This window comes from Nelusetta ayraudi, unplaced genomic scaffold, assembly GCF_046127955.1.
Source record: "Nelusetta ayraudi isolate G7.1 ecotype Tasmania unplaced genomic scaffold, CSIRO-AGI_Nayr_v1 ptg000009l, whole genome shotgun sequence".
Classification (NCBI taxonomy): Eukaryota; Metazoa; Chordata; class Actinopteri; order Tetraodontiformes; family Monacanthidae; genus Nelusetta; species Nelusetta ayraudi.
Window position 1 is genome coordinate 2,179,188 of NW_027466059.1, and position 20,312 is coordinate 2,199,499.

Consider the following 20,312-nt stretch of genomic DNA (forward strand, 5'->3'; position numbering starts at 1 on the left):
GCTCAAATCGAAAATTCATTTAAAGCAAATTTGCTGTTTTCTGCACCTCAGGCTCGTCGGCGGTCAGTGCAGGGCTTGAAACCGAGCGTGGCCAGGAAAGCACAGCGTTTATCCTGATGCGTGATGTACAATTCAAAATTAACACCACACGTATGAATGATTTAAAGTTGTTGATTTGTCGGCAGTGATATGTCGACACGGTGTCGCTTGTAGCACATTGTTTTGAAATGCTGACGTTCATGACCGGAATCACAAGTGGTGAAACAATCGCTGTGTTGCTCTCATTGTTTATTTTAGTCACACCCTTCTGCCAGTCAGAATCTGGCCGTCAGTCAGCTATTTATTCCCGTTCTGCGTGTCTCTGACATCATTACGTTCGATTACTGTTTTGCATTGTGCCAGGACTGGAATTTTCAAAGCCCTGTCAATTATCTGCAGAGGGAAGAGTCGAGCACATTAATGCCACGTCGCAGTATTTTTTTGTTTTTGCTCTGTTGAAAAGCAGCTTTCAAAGGCAGAGAGACGTGTTTTGTTTCCCGTTTGGCACAGCCACTGTCATGCATTTGCATCAACGGTGTTTGCTATATTTGTTTTTCTCTGTCATGAAAGTGAATCTATAGCATATTTTTGAGGTGAAGCTATTGGATCATTCAACCACCAGCAATCACCAGCAATCAGTCTTCATTCTCGTTTACTTCAGACGTCGCTGCATTATGGAAAATCCATTGTTTGGCTTTTGTTCTCTTTGTTATGCTGCGGGCCCATTTGTCACTGCCGTATGACAGCGTAATCAGTTTTTTTTTTTTCGCGGCCCCTCCATGGTAGATGGAGTATTGAGAGAAAGGATCAATGAATGGCCCCAAAGATGATGATGATGTCGTCAGTAAAGCCCTTGCTTCTTGTTTTAAATGAACCGTAACGAGAAAAGATTGCTGGAAACATATGCTTGTAATGGACTGGATGATAATGTTGCCCTGCTGATGTGGCATAAATGACTGTAAGTGATCATTAAATGCAAGAGTTTGGTTTCAAAGAAAGAAATTTAAGAAGGATCTTGATTCCTTAATCAAGATCGGAACGTCCGTTTTACCATCGTGCAAAGTAAACATTTGGTTGTGTGAGAGAGAAGCCGAGGAAAGCAAGACTAAACCACCCTCAGCAGAGCTGCATTAACGAAACAGGGAACAAAATATACCATTAATCCCTGTTTCTTCATAACCGCAGGACTCTGGACCGGCTTATATCTTAAACTCCAACACTGAGTGTTTTGAAAAAATGCTTCTTTTTTTTTTGTTGCTTGGATATATTAGAGTGAAAAAAATAGACCCAGTGGGATTAGCTTTCAGCTCAGCAACTCCGAGCCAGACTAATCAGCTGAATGCAAGAGGTGGTTGTTTTAACTTTCTTCAAAGCTTCAACCACTTCAGAGAGAGTCAGATATTGATTTTCATCCACTTTCTCTGATTAATAATAAGGCATTTTTTAAGCAAAAACAATGTATACCAGGTTTGAGCTTGGGTCTATATCGACTTATGAGGATGAAGTAATTACAATAAATGTACATATGGCGATTCAAGAATACCTTTAATTCACTAAAACTTATACCGGCATTGTATGGCCCTTCACTGTCTGTACAGGCAACAAAATCAACATGACTGAATGTGCCCGTTACTCTGCAATGTCAGCCTGGTTTGCCCAATGGAATGACTTACTTGCCCACTACATTTATTTTAAATGTCTAGCTCATCACTAAAAAAAAAAAATGGTAGGTCCAAATCACAAACGCCTGTCTGATTCCTTCCACTGCGAGGTCAAACAGTTGACACGCGCTGGTGGAAACAGCTGTGACGCAGCAAATGGTTTTGACCCCTGTGCAGTGAACAACATCATAGCTGTTGAATTGATTGAGTCAGGGGTTTAAAAGGCTGAGCTCATTTGGATCGGGTCATCAGATGGGAAATCTCAAGATATGTATAGCAATCCTCCACTCTCACTGAAATCAGCCAAATAGGTTGAATATTTGGAGAAATAAGCCTTTCTAAAGCATCCGCCGCTGCCCACAGTCTGAACCAAGGCACGGCTGCTGCAGAGGTGGATGAAATTGGTTGGCTTTAAAAATCGATGGTTTTAAAGTTTAGACATTTGTGTTTCTTGTGATCCAAGAGGACTCAGAAGACCTCTTTGCCCGTTTTTTGCTCAGCTGTTAGAAGATGGAGAAAGTTTTCGACTTTTATCCTTCGGCAACATTAAATGCTCGCCGAAGGTGCCTCACACATGGTGTCGGGCTGAGTCAAGGACTCGCACCGCTGTGGTCTGCCACTGCAACGAGCGGCTCCCACTCAGGCTTTCAAGATGCTGCCGCCGCCGCTGCCTCACCTTTCCTGACAAATCAGCACACAGAGTCATCCCTCTCCTCCACCTCGTCTGCCGTGTCCTTCAATCACTGCGTGAACACACTGGAATACACAACCTGCCGCTGCGTTCTCGTCACGACAAAGTCTAACTTCAGAGCAGGGGTTTCTCCGAGCCCAGATGCTCATCGCTATTCCACTTCCTGTCTTCTTTTCCAAAAAAATGTTCTTCTTTTGATTTTACCATGTTTCCTTTTTTTTTTCTCCTTGTTACCCATTTCAGAGCTGCTGTGACGGCTCATGGATATATTGTCAGGTGTTCTGTGAGAGATGAAATTCATCTGAATGAAAGTCTGAAAGTGTAGGCCGCAATTCATTTTTTTTCATTTTTTTCATTCCTGCCATGCTTCTTCTATTCCCGTTTCACATTTAATTTTCACTTTCATTTGAGGGATTTTTTTGAAAAATATTTCTGCCTGAAAATCAGGTGCTGTCAGCAATCTAGCAGACTTTAGAACTCTCTGCCCGCAGAACAGGTGAGACACAAGATCTATAATTGTTTTCTATCTCAAAAAATTCAACACGTCCCTTCTCGTTTTCCAGGGCGCGTAGCTTCCGCGAACATTTCCCTCATGCGTGTGAAGATCCAGTATCAACGTGAGAGCTATTTTGTGTGTTTTGCAGATGCTTGACTGGCTACCAGGATATGCAAAGCAACACAACTGTCGACGCCCCCACCCATTATTCACTAGCAGCAGGGCAGTATACCTGCTGATATTTGGTATTCAGCATTGCTGCCGAGAGCATTTATGTGTTCTATTTTTAAGGGCAGAAACACATATTGTTCTCTCCGACTCTCGTTGACTCCTCGGTAGGTTCAGACCATATGAGTCCCGCTGATGATTCAGGTTGAACTTTAGGTAATGGAGAAAGACAACGTTTTATTCAAAAAAATGCCCTGACAACTTAAATATGCTGTATTTGTTAAATATTATGGCTATCAAGTCAGTGGCACCGGACATGAGCTGCATTTCAGGCGGAGCTTTTGCGCCACCAAGGAATTACAGAGACAAACATCAGTTTTGGGAGCGAGGAGGTTGTAAATAATTCACACACATGTGATGGAAAGATAATCCTTTTGTTTGAAATACCGCACACAGCCGCGGTGAAGTGTCCCCTCTTCACCTGCACAATCGGCACCGGCGCGATGCCCCATTTTCTTTCCTCGTTGGGGAAATGAAAAACACAAAATCCCTCCAGATTAGTGCAGATTGCCATTACACACAGCGGTAAACAAGGAAAGAATACCGTAAAAGCAAATCGCTTTGGCTTTTCCCTCCAGGTGTCGCCGCAGCGAATTGTACACTCAAGGGCTCAAGGGTGCCCAACACAAATGTAATCATCACATCAGTGAGCATCTGAAATTTTGTTTGCCTTGTCCAGATGCTCACCACTGGGCTCAAAGTACAAAATTATGCCTTTTCTTTTATGGCGAGGGTTTGATTTAATGAGTGTTCCATCACACTGTCAGGTCCATCGACTCGAGGCATTAATGGTCTCAGTTCATCACTGTTGGACACTTTGCGAGAGTTGCGACCACTCCGCTGTCTATCTGAATATCCCCCACGACTTGACGCCACCCGTCTATACGGAAGCATCTGGTTGACGGTCCTGACATATTTAAAGGCTGTGTCACTGCCATTTCAGTCATTTTGACGTGGCCGAGGGGGAATCCGGCGCGCTGCGCCAGGCCCGCGCGTGTAACATAAAGGTAGCTAATGCGACATGGCGTGAAGTAATTCACACAGACCACGGCCACACTCTGGAATCAACCTACGAGAGCGGAGTCAAAGGACAGCCGCTGACCTTGTGTGTATGCACACGTACAGCGCCCGCCTGTAGCTGGAGGCCGGCGTTCTCTGAGGCGCCTCGCCACCACGGCACGCGTTACTGTCACTGCGTGCAAAAACTAGGCGCGCGCACACACATAGAGGCACACGCATGCACAAGGGTCACTTTCTGGTTCAGTCCGATAGGAGCATTGTTGGAGGAAATGAAAAGAAAATATGGCGAGGACGAGGAAGTCTAATGGCCCAGACGACCTCAAGACTTTGATCTCCTCTGGCAGCTTGAGTGTTTTGGAAAACTCTGCGAGGCAGATTGGAGTTTGAGGCATACGCCCTCTATTCATACTGGAACCCTCAAATCAAGACCTTGGCTGTGGAACCCCTGGCAGGCAAGTCAGCATTATGTAAGGCACATGAGTGTACTATACTGTGCAAACACAAGAGACTGCAATTAATGGCCGGGGGGCGCTAAGTGACACAAGCAGGGAAAATCAATTATGGAAGTCACCTCTCGAGCGCTGGAGCAACATGATGCGAGTGGATGGCAGCTCGAGCAATATGGCGGGGCTAAAAATATTACTGGGGGGACTTGGACTTTTGTTTTTTGTCTTTCTTTTTTCTTTTTTTTTACCTCAAGACTGTTGACACTGTGATATTAAACTGAGAGAAGCCTCTGGGCATCCACACTCTCATTTTACTCGACAAGGCTCAGAACTCATAACTCTGGCACCAGGCTCGCAAGAGAGTCCGTGGATTCTCTCGCCATCCGCCCGCTCGCCGCAATTAATAACCGGCTGCCTAAAACGACTTTTTTGTGCAGTGGCACTCGTCCAATGGTGCGCTCAATAATGCCGGTCATTGGCATCCCTCTCTGCGCTAATCTTTACTCAGACTCTTTGTGCTTGACTTGCGGCAATGCCTCACTGGTTTCGGTGGGTCTATGGACGTCAGCCTCAGCGGAGAAACGAGGCGAGCAGAGCATTTGGAAAAACAAGTTCGGCCGGATGTGCGTCGTGTGTAGCTTCCATTGGCGGCTACCGAAAAGGAACCCTCAGAAGTTTGAGCGATGTCCTTCAACGGTAGTGCCTTGTCGAGGCCGATGCTGCGGCGTGATCGGGGTCTGGCACGTCGCCTTCGCGTCCTCCTCCCAAAAGTCGGCTGAGCTTCAATGTCAGACTGTCGTCCCTAATGGAGGAGGAAGGAAGACAATATCACTTCATTTTAAAAGCATCGTCTCTTTTTGATCTAAAGCTCTCTGAGGTTGGCCGCGACCCAGGGAAGTCCGCGCAGCCAAGTGCATTAAGCGCGACGGCCAGCCAAGCAGAAAAACTACTTCAGTCTTCTTCCACTGGGGCGGAGCCTGGGATACGTTTGGGCTCTTCATTTGCCCGGAGCATCCTGGGATTTGGCCACCATTAATTACCACTAATGAGTTGAGCATGAGTGACCCACTGATGACGGGCGGGACGTGCGTCTCCTGCTCGTGTGTGCGAGGGGAAGGAACGCGAGACCAAGCGTTGTTCGGAAATTTCGGCTCGGCTGGTTTGCGGGGCTGCAAAGTTTGGTTTTCGATGGCGGGGAGGAGTCACTGGCTGAGGGAGGAAGAGCGTAAACATGACAAAAAAAGACATGCAAGTCTCTGGATTTTCCAAGTCGCTCCGACGGATTCCTCGAGGGAAATTTGGCTTTTTTTAGAACAACCTCGGAGCGCGGGGTCAGGAGTCTCCCTCCCGACAGCACAGTTCCACTCGTGTGCTATTTGTGTCTGTCAAAGACTTCAGTCACCGTGTTTTGCTTCCTTAAACCCTGAAGTGAACCCCACCTCAGGAACTGAGCGCCGGGCCGCGCTCTGAACTCAACAATGCCTCCCCTTTCTGCATTTATATTCCTGGCGTGCAGTGCGCATGAGTCTCTCAACTGTGCAGACTGAGGCAGGAAAAGATGAAACAGGGATAGAGTGTGAGTGTGGGTAGCATGCATGTGAGTGTGTGTGTGTAAAGCACCTCTGGATTTGTGTGTGTGTGTGTGTGTGTGTGTGTGTGTGTGTGTGTGTGTGTGTGTGTGTGTGTGCACGCACATTCCAGCTCTGTGCCTTTTGGATTTGAAGCTGCGGCTCCCTGCCAGGCCGCCTCCTCTGCCCCGCGAGCCTCTTGCGGCCCAGCCAGTGCACCTGAGGGAGAGGCTGGGAAAACATGTGGGAGCGAGGAACCTCTGGGTCTGGATCTGGGGGTGCTGACCCGGCTGACTTGCTGCCTGCAGCCGACAATTCTCCGTTGGTGCAGGGGCGAGCGTCCAAAATACGATACCTCCAATATTTACTTTGGCACGGGCTTGTGTGTTCGTTAAAGGACATTCAGCTGACAAGAGCCGCGACAGTTTTTGACTTGTAATAACAACCAGCACTGTGGGAATGTGTCCTTGTTTGTTTACATTTGGCTCATTTATATATTGCACCCATTTTGTTCCTCTAGAAACCTCCCTGTATGCCTTGCTAGATACCACTTGGTTGTTTTTTTTAAAATCCTCTATTATACACATTTTCAGACCTTTTTGTTTTTCATCCTCCACTCCAGTGGAGCAGCCTCGCATGTTTAAATAATCACAAAAAGTCTATGAATCGCCATAAAACAGGGAATGTTTGCTCAGTTTTAGCTCCTGCTAAAACTAATGGTTCCAACATCCAATATTCCATTTGTTGGGACGTTCCACATTCAGAAAAGAAACGGACACAACTCGGATGCAAGTGACCCAAATGACGTCAAGGTGGTCATGGAGTGTGCAAGTGACTAAGGCTGTCATCACTGAGTGGTCAGAGGTATCAGTGCCCCTTGTGACATCGCAAAGGGTTGAGCTCTAGAGCTATGCAAGCAACACAAGTGGAAGATTTCACAGTTAAAGCAGTGTTAACATTAATTTGTTGTTTGTTTGTAATATCAGACCCTCAGTGTTATGATTCCCATGACGGAAGTGCCGCTGTGGACGCGTGAGACTGGGTGTTTGCATGGCTGATTTGTGGCAAATTGTTTAATTACAGCCTCAGCCACAGGAAGCAATTATTCATAAGACTTAACAAAGATGATTTTTCTTTTTTCCTCCAGACTTTCCACATTTATCATAATAAGCGCAACAGCTGAGGTCAGTGGGGGCTCCTCTCCAGGGGTTTTCGGCCTTGTTCAGATTTGAACGCCCACAGTTAGGATGTAAGGGCTTTCGCGTTATCAAAGTCACAGGGAAACTTGCTTGACACGCGCGGGCCCCCCCCCCCCCCCCCCCCCCCCCCCCGCCGGCAGCAGGGTCGTCCCCCAGGAGGATGAGCGGGAGGTGGGGGAGGCAGCGAGGGGGGAGCGGCACGCGGCCCGCGGCCCCAGGCCTCATCATTCTCTGCCAGGCGCGGCCCCGCTCGCACTTAGTGACGTCGCTGCGCGCACAGCCACTTTACAAAGTCAGAAATGATCGATTGCACCAGGTGAGCTCAACAATTACACTGCGATTTGAGGCTCCACGGCTCATAAGCTGTTGCTCTCACATCCCGAAATAACTCGGGGAAGACTAATGGGGCAACATTGGGAAAAGAAAGTTGGATAAACACCACAAGCGGGTCTTTGGTGATAAAAAACAAATAAAATTAGGCTTTTTTTGGGGTATTTTTTTATACTGAGAACCCTGCGGCGCATTTATTTATGTAAATTCCTTTATCAGAAGGCTTTTGTGAAAGGCTTTACACCTTCAAACAAACACACACATACACTCAGCTGTATTTGCATGCAAAGACAGCAGTTTAGCGCCGTCTTTTTTAATCCTCTCGTGAACAGCAGGGAGGTCATTTCACGCAGGTTCGCCGTAACGCGGGCGAGCGCATGCTCCCCCCGAGTTCAGGGAGGCAGCATTTTGAATGCAAACGAGGGTTGCCGAGGGACGGACATGTGCTCCAGGTGACGCTGGTGACGCACAAGACACCGGGTGTCTGGCAGCGTCCGGCCTCTTTGCTGAGAGGGCAGCAGTTATCTGTTTATTTCCGCCTGCTTGCAGACGCGGGACCTCTGGGAGGAGCCGAGGGAAGACGGAGATTAATTTTGTGTTCCGCCGTCAGGAGTTGATACTGAATGTTGCAGACGTCACGGGAAAGGTTAAGGGAAGAGAAATGGAACATAACGGTTGAATTTAAATGTAAGAGTCAGTTTGTGAGACAAAAAAGGTTACAGTCTTGAGTGTGTGGTCAGTGTAAAGGGGTACATTCCCCAGCACAGGAATGAAAGGTCATATTTTATGTTATAAATGTTGTATTTTTTAAAAATGGACTATAACGTGGAAGGCTTGCATGACTTGTCCAAAAAAACTCAGTGGATCTCCAAAAATGGTACATTTAGCCCTGTGTTTAAAGCCTCCTGCAAAAAAACACTTGGTTTTAGCTTCCCTCTAAAACTGATGCTTGTTTGGACCTTCCACATGCTTGGGAAGGGGACAAAAACAGGTTATAAGGCGTTCCTAGTATTGGCTCCTTAGGTGTCAGTGCCCTCCTTTGTGACGTCAGAAAAAAATGTGATTTCTACAATTGAAAGAATAAATGATTACCTTTTGTCATTTTGACTTTTGAACTGAGAGGGTAGCGACACATTACTGTGAGAAAACTTGAAGTCAAGCTGCCATTAAATTGGACTTTTAGAGTGTAAATAACACTTGTAGTCGTCGAAAAAAAAAAAAAGCCACAAAAGAGACCAAAGCGGGTAACGTTTAAAGTACTGCCACCGTGAAAATGCATACAGTCGGCACTAATGCAGCTCTAGAGAGCGCTGACAGTCACAGCACCCTCCATTGGATTTATGCAGGATTGCCTTTAGATACAAAGCCCCATCTTCTCCTCCGTAATCAACTCGCGAGTTTCCCAGCGCGACACGGCTCCTCTAGATGCAACACCGCCACGGCGGTTATGGCTAGAAGGTATCAAAGGTTCCGAAGGAAGTGACGTAGGTTCTTAGAAAGTCTTGAAAAATCCCGTTGAAGACGAAGCTTCAAGGTCAAAGAGGGTGGCTAACATTGATAGAGCTAGGCAATGATTTTACCCTTTGTAACATCCTTAGCCTCCAAAACTGTATTCTTGACCGGTACCGTAACTTGAATACTGATCCTAACTGTGACCCGAATCCCAAACCTGACCGCCACCCGAGTCCTGATCCTAAACCTAACCGTTGATTGATTGATTTTATTTGATTCATGCTTGCAGTGAAGCCTGGGCTTCACTGAAGCCATCTGCAGTGACGCCATCTCTCCCGACGAGAGTTGGAAAGAATCTACGTCACTTCCTTACGAACCTTTCATACCATCTAGCCATCACCCGCCGCGGCCGTCGCCGAGGCTGCCGCCTCCCTCCGTCACCGCGAGGTCGGGGCGCCGCGCCTGCGCCCGTCCACCCGCCCATGCATCAGCCCGCCCTCCGGTGAACCAGTTGCGCTCGGGCATTACAAAGCCCCGCTGTCATCGTTCATCACCGCCGCTCGCGTCCCAGCGCGAGCGTGTGATGTTTCGCCCAGGATCGTTTGAATCATCCTCCCCTCCCGCCTCGTCGCAAAACGCTCCTTCAGCTCCTCCGGCCCCTTCCGCCCCGTCTCGCTCGCAGAGTTCATGCGCTTTTTTTAAAAGTCACATTTTCCCCTAACGACGACGTCGAGCTCGCGGGGGAGGGAGGGAGCGAGCGAGCGAGCGAGAGCGGTGAATGCAGCTGCTGCGACAGGGTTTTTTTTTCTCTCTCTCTCTCTCTTTCATTGTGAGGAGAAAATACCAGGGCACGTTTGAAAAGCGTGTAGTCATGCTGACAGCGATGCTCAGCAGCAGCAGCAGGGATGTTCATTAAACAGCAGCCACTGTACGAGTGTTAGCAAACACCATTAATAGTGCATGAGAGTTGTGGTTTCCTGCGCTCTGATTTGGCTGGCCACGTGCACGCCAACACAAGTGCGCGCACGCTCACTCGCCCGTACGCACTAGTAATGTTCGATACTGGCAATCTTCTCTCCGATCCGATTCTGAGTAAAATTCAGGCTGGTATCGGCGATACCGATCAGATACCGATACTTGAAATCTGTGAAAATTCCGGTCTACGTGGGTGTGTGTTAGTGATGTGCGATACCACTTAACAAAGCTGTTGATTGCTCATACCGATACCTTTTCTTACAAAAGTTAAAAGAAGGGAATTTGAAAAAATGAGTTTTTTTCAAATTGTCGCTCCACAATGACACTAAAACACGGATTATTTTCCTCATTCTTTAATGAAAGATCAGTGGCAAAAAAGAAACCACTGAAAATATAGTCCAACTAAAAACAGCGCAGTCTAGCACGTAGTGGTAATACTAATAATAGTCCCTGTAACCGGCGTGGAAAAGTTGTTTAAACAGCGAAAAAAAAAAAGGTTGTAAACTCCAAACTGGTAAAGTATTGATACTTAAGTATTATAATCAATCCTAAACAAACACATTTGATATCGGATGTATCTATACTTTAGTCTTGATTCGCACATCACTAGTACACAGAAGCAGCAGTACCTCCCCCCACCCCAAACCCCCTTGTCTCCTCGAGGCTTTACAGTCTTATCTACTTTGCACTTTGCTTCACGTTTACAAGGTGCTGAGTTTTCGTATCCGCGAGCGGCACCGAGTGTTTACAAGCAGCCTGGAATGATGTCACCCTCCCACCCCTTTTTTTTTTTTTTTTTATCAAGTGACCCGCAGGAAAATATCCCCTCGCAGCAAATACCATTTTATGACATTAGTCATATCCTTTAATTACTTCGGTGCCCTGGGTGCTAAATGAGCAATTACTTCAGAACACTGTTGCATTTAGCAGCAATCGCTCTTCGCCCGACACTTCAAAGGCATTTTGTGTTGTTTTTTGGGGGGCATTCGCAGGGGAGTTTTTCAAATTTTTCAAATTCTTTTCAATGGGACAAACATGCACATTTTATTTTCTCCCCTTCTTCACCTTGCCATCATTAGATGGTAATAGATAATTGTGAAGATGAAGAGGACTTCGGCTTGGAAACCCAAAGAGAGCCAACGTTTGGAGAGCGGAGAGATTATGGCTCGGTGACTTCAGGTCTTTTTTTTTTTCCTGCTGCCGATGATTGCCGGCATTGTGCGGAGAGCGTCCCGCGGGAAGTGTTCGACTCACAGATATCACACACATGCTTATTACCCTTGACAGAAGGATTGAGATGAAAAAGAGGGAAATCAGAGTGAAGGAGCTCCAGCGGCGGAGCCTGCAGGAAGGAAGAAGGCTGCTCTCCCTTTGATTGGAGAAGATTCCGTCGTTTTAGTTGAAGTCCTTGTTGGGTGCCGGCGACCCCTCGCCACGGGTTTTCCGTGAGGGTGTGTTTAGTGTCGGCTCTGATGTGCTTTCATGACCTTAGCAGGTTGTTCACACCTGACTCCTTTCTGTAGCTCGGCTCCCGCGTCCTGCCTACAGTCGTCTGGCCGTCCGTCTGTTTGTTATATCGAAACAACAGTAGAGATGAAAAATGGGGGAAATGAACAGATTGCCCGATTTAAAAACTAGCAGTTGGCAGCAGTTTGATTTTAGCATGCATTAAAAAGAACATCGCAGTTGAAATTTTATAGAAATGGCATAATTCAAAGCACTTTCTTTTGTTGTTCCGTCTTCTCTTAGTGCCCCTGCTGCAGCATCCACGCTAATTCCTTTTGCAGCAGCCCTCGTTTACTTCTCTTCTGCGTTTTGTCTGTGGGTTCTTCTAGAAATGTTTTACTTTACCTCTCCTTCTCTTATCTCCCGCCTCTTTAAAGTGAACCGATTCTGCAAGGTTCACCGACTCCTGACTAGCAAGCTATGCGTTTGAAATTTTCACTTCGACAAATTTCGGTTTGTTTAATCTTGCAGTAATTCCTCATTTTGAATCCACTCAGGCAAGCAAAGTTTGCAAACCTCATCAACTCCTGGAGGCAGAAAGTTCTCCTCTTTATTTACATTCTAGTTGCTTACTGTGTCCAATTGATGATGGCCGTGAAACATCCAGCGACTGATCAAAGCCAGGGTTTTTTTTTTGTGTGAGAAAAGCTGCTGCTGTCTACGAAAGCCGAGAGGGCGAACCAAAACCATAATGTTGCTCTGAGTAAATTAAAACTAATGAGGTACAAGTCGGAAAAAAGCAGCTGAGCTCGTAGAAACTTTTGTTTTAAGTGAAATTGTTGCCACGAGGGGACCTCTTTTTGCATCGCTCGTGTGAAAGTATTGATTCTTTAATCGCTAGGCAGCGAGCGATAAATGACGCTGACTGCAAAAGAACTCCCATTAAGCAAAGTTCCCGGATGCACGCGGACCTCAAAGACTCCAGGCACGACTTGAATCAAGAATTCTAATCTGAGGCTCGACTGTAAGCACCGTTTGCACAAAACAACCGAGGAGGCAGCCAGGTGACAATGTGATTAATTGGTTTGATAAAGTCTCCCGCAAGCGCAATCTTTGTTCGGTGCCCTTGAGGAGCGGTAGGACAGTTTCACTCCACCGGCTCGGAGGGGCGCTGTTGTGCATGGCGGCGCCACCTCCAACCTGCCAGTTTCGCTTTTAGCTTTTGCATAGTTTGTTTGTTTTTTTTTTTAGTCGAAAAGATTAAGTGTGGACGTCCAGGATGTGAAATAAACATAACCAGCCGACCGGATGTGTCGTCTTAACCACTTTACTCAACACTTTCGAAGGTGCGACCATCTGTCGCCGCGCACGACTGTGTTTTCATCCGCGCCGCAGAGGAGTGAGAGGATCTTCGGCAGCCTGCATCCTCGACGTGTTTGCCCGGCGACTGAGAATCATCCAGTCTGGATTCGACCCAGAGCTCTCCGCTCGCCACGGAGCGCGTCCCACTCCATCCAAACACAGACTTAGAGGGATTAAGACTTTATAATTACTCACAATTACCCCGTGTGCCTGCGGCCGCGCTTGTTTCTCACCCTCCTCGCCGCCTACCGCAGGTCCCGCTCATCAAACGCATGTGTTGCGGGTCGGACACGCCTTCTCCAGACATTTGCATGTTGCGTTTGCGGCCCCGGAGGCCGACTGAGGAGGCGCTCCTGAAGGTCGAAAAACACGTTTTTTCTGCCCAACGCTTCTAGAATTGAAGTCTCTCCCATGAAGACGCTGACGGGAGGCCGGTTTTTCTCGACTGCGTCTCCACCGCACGTCACTTCCCCCCCCCCCCCCCGCTTTCCGTCGAGCTCCGTCTCCCTCAATGATCGCTGGCTCGATATGCATATGGTAGCCATCTGGCCCTGGCAGAACGGAGCAGGAGCCTAGAGTGCTGCAGCGCTACGCCATCCATGTGCATTAACAACACGATTAACCCTTTCGCAGCACCGAAAGCCTCCTCTCGGAAACGTATCTCGGGCTTTTTCGTTCAAGTTGTCTTGCCGGTGCCGGCATTTGCCTCTCGCCGCCTTTACCCGTCCCGCTATCGAGTGTGCAGGTCCTGCCAGCGCGAGGAAGGATCGCGCCCGTCGTTATTCCCAGACTCTCGTTCCTGAAGGCGGCGCGCTCGCGTGGAGCCGCAGTGTGTTTAGGGAAGTACGCCGCTCTGTTTGTCTTTCCAAAATAGATTTAAGTGCAGGGTAGGAGCCATATCGAGGTCACCGCTCCTGTCCCACTGCTCCAGTCAGCCCTGGGACAAGCGAGAGCGCAGCCAAATTACTGTAGTCTGCCCTCCTGACTGACAGGCGCAGGCAGGAAAACAAACGTAGTACCGACCTGTAAATAACAATTTGGTGGGATTTCACCATATTTCTGGTCCAGATTTATTTTTTTTTGCGATTATTTTTGCCATCCAAAAAAAACATTCTTGTTGCAACGATTGCCTGATTTATTTGGAAGCACACATGTATTGGATTCAGCATTGTTTTGCCCTACTGAACAGGTCCCAACAGCCACAGCGCTCACTGCAATGATAGTTTACTTGCACTTGTCTTTTTGATGCTGCTCTGTAAAGTACATTTGAAAATCACAAAAGCAACAAAATATTCTAAGTCGAAAACTGAATCTTTCATGATGGTGTGCGTCAGCCAATGGTGTGTGAGTTAGTGTCCTTGTGCGCTTTCATGTGTATATGTACAGCATTTATGAAGTGAATATGATGGACTGTTTTGGCCACCAGTGGAGGCAGTGACTGACGGTGACAGCAGTGTCACAATCAGTGTAGAGTCATAAGATTTCCTATGTCCCTCCAGAGTGTTTTATTCATTCATTCTTTGCTTTATTTTGAAATGTATTGTTCACAGTACTTCCAAACCCTTGATTTAAACAACAACAACATAATAGCATTTTTCTGGCAATGAATGCCAAGGAGCTCGCGTTTGACTTAACCACGCACCGCATGTTTTGTGTGGCACCCGAACAGAATGTGACTAAGGTGCACTGAGTGACATCTTAATGGGAGCTCCCATACTCATTACTTCTCCTCCAGTGGCAGTGTCACGCCCGGAGCATCATTCAGCCCGCTCCACCTCCTCCCCCCATTCCCCCCCCGCTCTCCTCTTCTCCTCTGTGACACTGAATATTCTAGATGCCATATGGCGAACAGGACCGCTTAAAGTGCGCCACCTGACTGCCATCGGCCTCTTGGATCCTGTGACAATAACCGGGAACCGGTATCGGGGAAAGGGAAAAAAAAAAAAAAAATGCGTCGGCTGGGAACTGCAGACCTGCGAATGTGAGATTCCGAGGGGACTTGTGTTGCGGCGGGGAGGGGTTGTGACAAGAGCTGTCATTGTGCGAGCGCAGAGGGCGAGCAGCCGCATGCAGTCGCTGGCGTGTAAGAGCTGCATGGCTTCCTCCCCGAGGCCGGACCGTGCCTCGGATTAGGACGCAGAGAGCCAGTGAGTCACCTTGCCTGAGTCAGTCCTGAGAGCACTTCAGCACTTCGCTGTCAGTGTAGCTCCCCCCGAACAAAGGTTAAGGTGCTGAGCGGCTAGGATGGGTGGAGAACTAAGGTGTTTCTATTCATTACAGTTAAGATAACAACAATAATTATAGCAATGACGACAACAACAACAACAACAACAACAAGAATATTTTTATCACAGTTTTTCATTGGGATAAAATAAAAAATGCTCCGCTCAAAATTGATCGAAATCAAATAACCTCAGAGATGAAAAACATACATATACACACTCATATATACATAGATGCAAACATAAAATTAATAAATAAAACAAAATCATTTTTTTAAATGAATTCAAACATTTACTCTTTAAGTATGTCTGTAAAAAAAAATAACTCAAAATCGCACACAGAATTTTTCAAATCTTTTATTAGTTTCAGGAAAATTGAACTTTAAGAAGAAGAAGAGGAAGATCTCAGATCCATGTGTCAGATCCACGGGGGGAAAAAAAGAAAGTTCAGTTGGGTCAAACAGAAAAATAAATAAAAATAGGCAGAGAGATCAATCACAGGGGCATTCACTTTTAAAATGACACTTTTAATACACTGCAATTTCAAAACTCACCAGAGGGCCTTTTTGTTCTGTGGCCAAAGAAGGCGACAACCCCTGTGGTTCTGCTCCGAGAGCGGAAATTACTCAACGTGCAATTATTTGAGGCGAAGGTAGGTGTGCCGAAGGTGGCCAGGTGGTTCTCCAGCTGCTGTAGCCCTCACGTAGGTCACATCGGCTCTCTGAGTGCAGCAGCGGAGGTGTTTGAGAGTGATCCCCGCAGACAAGCTCCTGCAGAAGCAGCTCAGTAACCCCCCCCCCCCACACACACCACCACCACCACCACCACCACCACCACCACCTCCCCACTCCGATCGTCGCTGATCGTGTTGCCTTGTCGTGGGCTGAAACCTGCCGCTGCCTCCGATACCTGACACTGCCGTGGCAGATGGTGACAGCTGCTGCTCTTTGTTCCGGAGCTGTTTGAGCAGGTTGTCGGCAGCTCTCCGCTCTGACCTGAACAGAGGTGTAGATAAGAGTGGGTGAGAACTCGACGGCGGCGGCTCTCAGGCTGCAGGATCACAAGCTGGATGACTGGGAAATTTGCTTCCAGATGTTTTTTTTCTCTCTCTCTCTCTCTCTCTCTCTCTCTGTCCTCTCTCTCTCTCTCTCTCTCTCTCTCTCTCTCTCTCTCTCTCTCTCTCTCCTCTCTCTCTCTCTCTCTCTCTCTCTCTCTCTCTCTCTCCCCTCGCTGTTTCATTGCCTGTGTAACGCACGGCGACTAGCAAACATAAAAGAGGCCTAGTCAGGGGCATGCCTTTTAAAATTTAATGCAGCAGAGCAGCCTTATGTTCAGCAGGAGTTTTACACTGTTGATTCAAGCTAACCACGGTTTTATGAGCCATAGGGGTTGTGTATAAATGATCAAAGTGATATGAGGAAATAATTCTGATCCATCCTTTAATTAAAAGCCTCTCCATTTTTTTCTTCATTATTGTTTTAACATAATAGAGTTCCATTGAATTGGTATTAGTAGGAGGTTATTTCCAACCACTTTGAAATGTGAAAAGCTGGCGGGGGGCGGGGTGAAAAGTCACTTCAGTCAGGATGTTTTACAGCTGAAGATCATGTTTGAAAGGAAACGTGAAGATCGAGAGAGAACTGATATTTCCCGACCACTGCAGCCCTTTTTTCTTGGACTGGTCAGATCTTTGCAATGTTCCTGGGTTTAATTGTGAAACTCTCGAGACACTAAAATAGATTAAAGGCCTAAAAAGTTGTAGTGCTTGCATGCATCCCATCCCATCCCACCCAACCGGCCCTGCCCCCCAAAAACACTTCTGCACACACTTTTATAAATGCATTCTGCTGCATCAACCTAAACATCCTTCCGCTCCCGACGGAGGAATACAGAGCATCTCAACTGCAGCGGGCGGCATTTGCATTAAATGAGCAGTGCGTCTTGAGGAAGGCACCATTTAAGCCAGAGCTACTTCTCACACAGAGATTAAAGGGCTAAGTAAAGACTGATTGCTTTCGGCCCTGTCATCAGTTGACACCAGGCAAACATTAAGCAGGGAATGTAGGAGTGCAGCACTGAGCTGCGGTGGGAGAGGAGACTGACAGCGAGCAGAGTGAGGAGCGGTCGCCTCTGACACATTTAGGCAGTTGACAGAGTTGCTGACATAGACACATCTGCAACAGTGAGCCGTATTTCTATTTCAAGACTTCTTAAAATTACCCTATATAATAATATCACTGAATATTTTGAAGCATTTCTTAATCAAATATTCAAAAATAATCATTAATTGATTTTATGTTAAACAGGAAAAACACATGAATGAATCTTTCAGCTTGTAATCGGGCTAGTTGGTAAGAAGTGATGACTTAGGATGAAAAGGGCACTCAGGTTCCGTCCACAGGCTGGGATGACTGTTGTTAGCGGCTCACATATAAATGGCCCCCGCTGTTATATAACCATGCGCTTCCTGAAGAAAGTGTTTGAAAATGCCAAAGCCATAAAGTCGGCCAAGCCGAAGCTCTGTGTGTTTATTTAAATAAGTGGAAAGAGAAAAAAAAAATGTATCTGAACTTCAAAAGTAAAAATCCTGTTAACTTGAACAGAGAGAGTTTTTGGTAAAAAAAATATTTTTTCTCTTCAAAATTGTCTCAGTGTGGGTATGGTTGAATTTCGTTAATATGTGGAATTGTTGAAAAGTTGAAAGCTATGTTATGTAATGGAGGGACAAATGGAAGATATGATTTCAATTAGAATGTGACAATGTTTTCGATTCCGGTTTTCGAATACACTGAAAACTGTGAAGAATTCAAACAGAAACGCCGTATAATTGAAACGAATAATAATAATAACATCGAGACAAAGGCGTCCAGGAGAAGGTTGATATTCATGCACCGCACCCCTGTGTTTCTTTCCCTCCAGGTGTGCTCAGTCTGCCCGAGGGGCTGCTACCTCAGCGGGACCAGCAGCAGCGAGCGGGGAAGAGCAGCGAGGGGACCGCCTTCAGCCAGTCGGAGCTGCGCTCCATGGAACAGTGTCTGCTGGCCACCAGGGTGGGCAGCATCTCCGAGCTCAGTGAGTTTCATTAGACAGCAGAAGCTTTTGTTGAAAAAACGTGAAGAGGCAATTATTTACATCTCCTTCATTATCTGCGGTTGAGCGAGGTAATTAATCATCAGAGGGAGCTACTGGTCGCACGGCCGGCGCGCGGCCTTCGTAGCAGGCACCAGGGATGCTAATGCCAGCAGATCTTTCCTCCAGATATGTTAAGTGAGTTTGATTGCAGCAAGTGAAGTTTTTTTTTTTTCTGCTGAGGGGGCTGGCACCTGTTACTTTTGGCTGATTTTCACTCCGTTTCAATTCCGACTATTCCCTTGCCAAAACAATATGTCATGTTCAGCACGCAGTGTTTCCCACAGAATTTAGATCTTGGACTGGGGGGGGGGGGGGGGAACTGAGTCTTGAAATCATTATTTTAACCATCTGGTTGAAGATGGGAACAGAAGTAGATTTTTTTTTTCTTGCTCTGGCAGCTCTGTCACACATTCGACCAGCCAGGCTACGCGTATGTGATGTGGCTGTGGAGTAATGGAAATATCAGCGTGGCGGCCAGGTCTGTCAGGTGACGGGAGAACTGAATGAAACTTTGTTTGCCGCTACGGTCGTAGAGCATTAATGGGAGAAAAAGCAAGAAGCAAAGAAATAAAGAAGGAAGTTGTATCCATCGTGATTAGATTCTTATCCCTAATAAGCCTCCTTACAGGCTCCCAAGCTTAAGTCTTACAGCCCCACTGGGTTCAGGTACGTCTCCATTTTGCTGCTCCGATTACCCCTAAAAGCCAGATGTGTCTGCTCGGGGAGCGCGGCCGTTTGGACAGGGCCGTTCATCTCGCTGAGGGACGCCTAAGTGGTGTTCGGTCGGTGGACAACCTGCCTTCACTCTGTCTCGGCCACCTGGCCTGTCAGCATACCGGTCGCCATCGGTAACACGTTAATTATGACGAATTCCGACAAAACATGACTGGGTTTCCTGCAGCGGTGTCCCCGCAAAGAAGTATTTTCGACCGGCAGATTAGATTTCACTCCGAGGTTTGATATGCGTCTCTACAAACAATGTGCGCTGGCTCTCAGTGGCGGCATTTCCCTGTTTATATCAAGGAAATATTTGATTTTAAGGGTCCAGTGTGTAATATTTGGCTTGATTTATGATTTTAATATTTGTAAAAGCTTAATATACTTCCCATAAATACATTAATAAAAGTGTATAATCGCAGTACAATTAAAGTCATTTGGTTTTCCTATCCTTTCTCATATACTTATAGGAATATACGCGTAGCAAAGGTCCCAGTTAGCTGCCATCTCGCATTGACTTGCGTTTCATAACTGCTTCAAATCTCTTCAAATAAACCAACGAAAAAGAAGGTGGACGAGGTACCCAGTTTTGGGTGCGCAGGCCACCGTAGTTCACTGGCAAGTTCAGGAGGTGGAGGTAGAGTGAAAAACGTTGCAGTTTTTAATGTGACCACTTGGTGTCACTGTTTCCCCCCATTGGACACTGTTAAAAATGCATTCAATGTGGTTTTGGCTGTCTGTGTAAAAACTACACTGGTTCCTTGTCCAGTGTGGAACCCCACCTTCGTCCCAAGAGAGCTGGGACCGACTCTGGCGCCCCCTGCCTAGTAACTGTGATGAAAAATGGATGGATGGATGATTTAACCTCATATTTATAGCCAACATTTTTCTGAAAGCGAGAGGATCGGCCGATTATAGACGCAGCGCAGGGAGGTCACTGCCACGTGACCTTTTCCCATTCGGTTCTGTAGACTTACACGTACGAGTAAATGATCCGCCAGTCAGCGGCAGGCCATGGCAGGGGGAGAGAGGGAGGAGAAGGGGAGAGAGGGAAAAAAATCCACACCATTAAAGCTGCATTTTTCTGCCATGACTGAGCGATCATGACATACCAATAGCGGCAGTATTTGTGGAACTGTCATTTCAAATATGCAAATTTGGCATTTTCCCGCAAGAGAAAATGAGAAAATACAAAGAGGTAAATCAGCGGCAAACCGCTAAAAATTGACTCTAAATGTCAGCGCGGAGAGACTGTCCCTAGAGAGGATGCAAATTCCTCCGTGCAAACTTTATTTTATTCCATGAAATGCAATTTATCAAACGCGCGT

The 20,312-nt window shown here is 46.9% G+C and overlaps 1 protein-coding gene across 2 annotated transcripts in view; it reads left to right on the top strand.

The window, feature by feature from the left end:
- The window catches only part of btbd11b (BTB (POZ) domain containing 11b), a 71,793-nt gene that overhangs the window by 24,668 nt on the left and 26,813 nt on the right, over window positions 1-20,312 (top strand). For both annotated transcript variants that reach the window (XM_076019386.1, XM_076019387.1), the window contains exon 2: window positions 18,055-18,207. In XM_076019386.1, coding sequence (XP_075875501.1) covers window positions 18,055-18,207 — 153 coding nt within the window. The remainder of the gene's footprint in view (window positions 1-18,054; window positions 18,208-20,312) is intronic.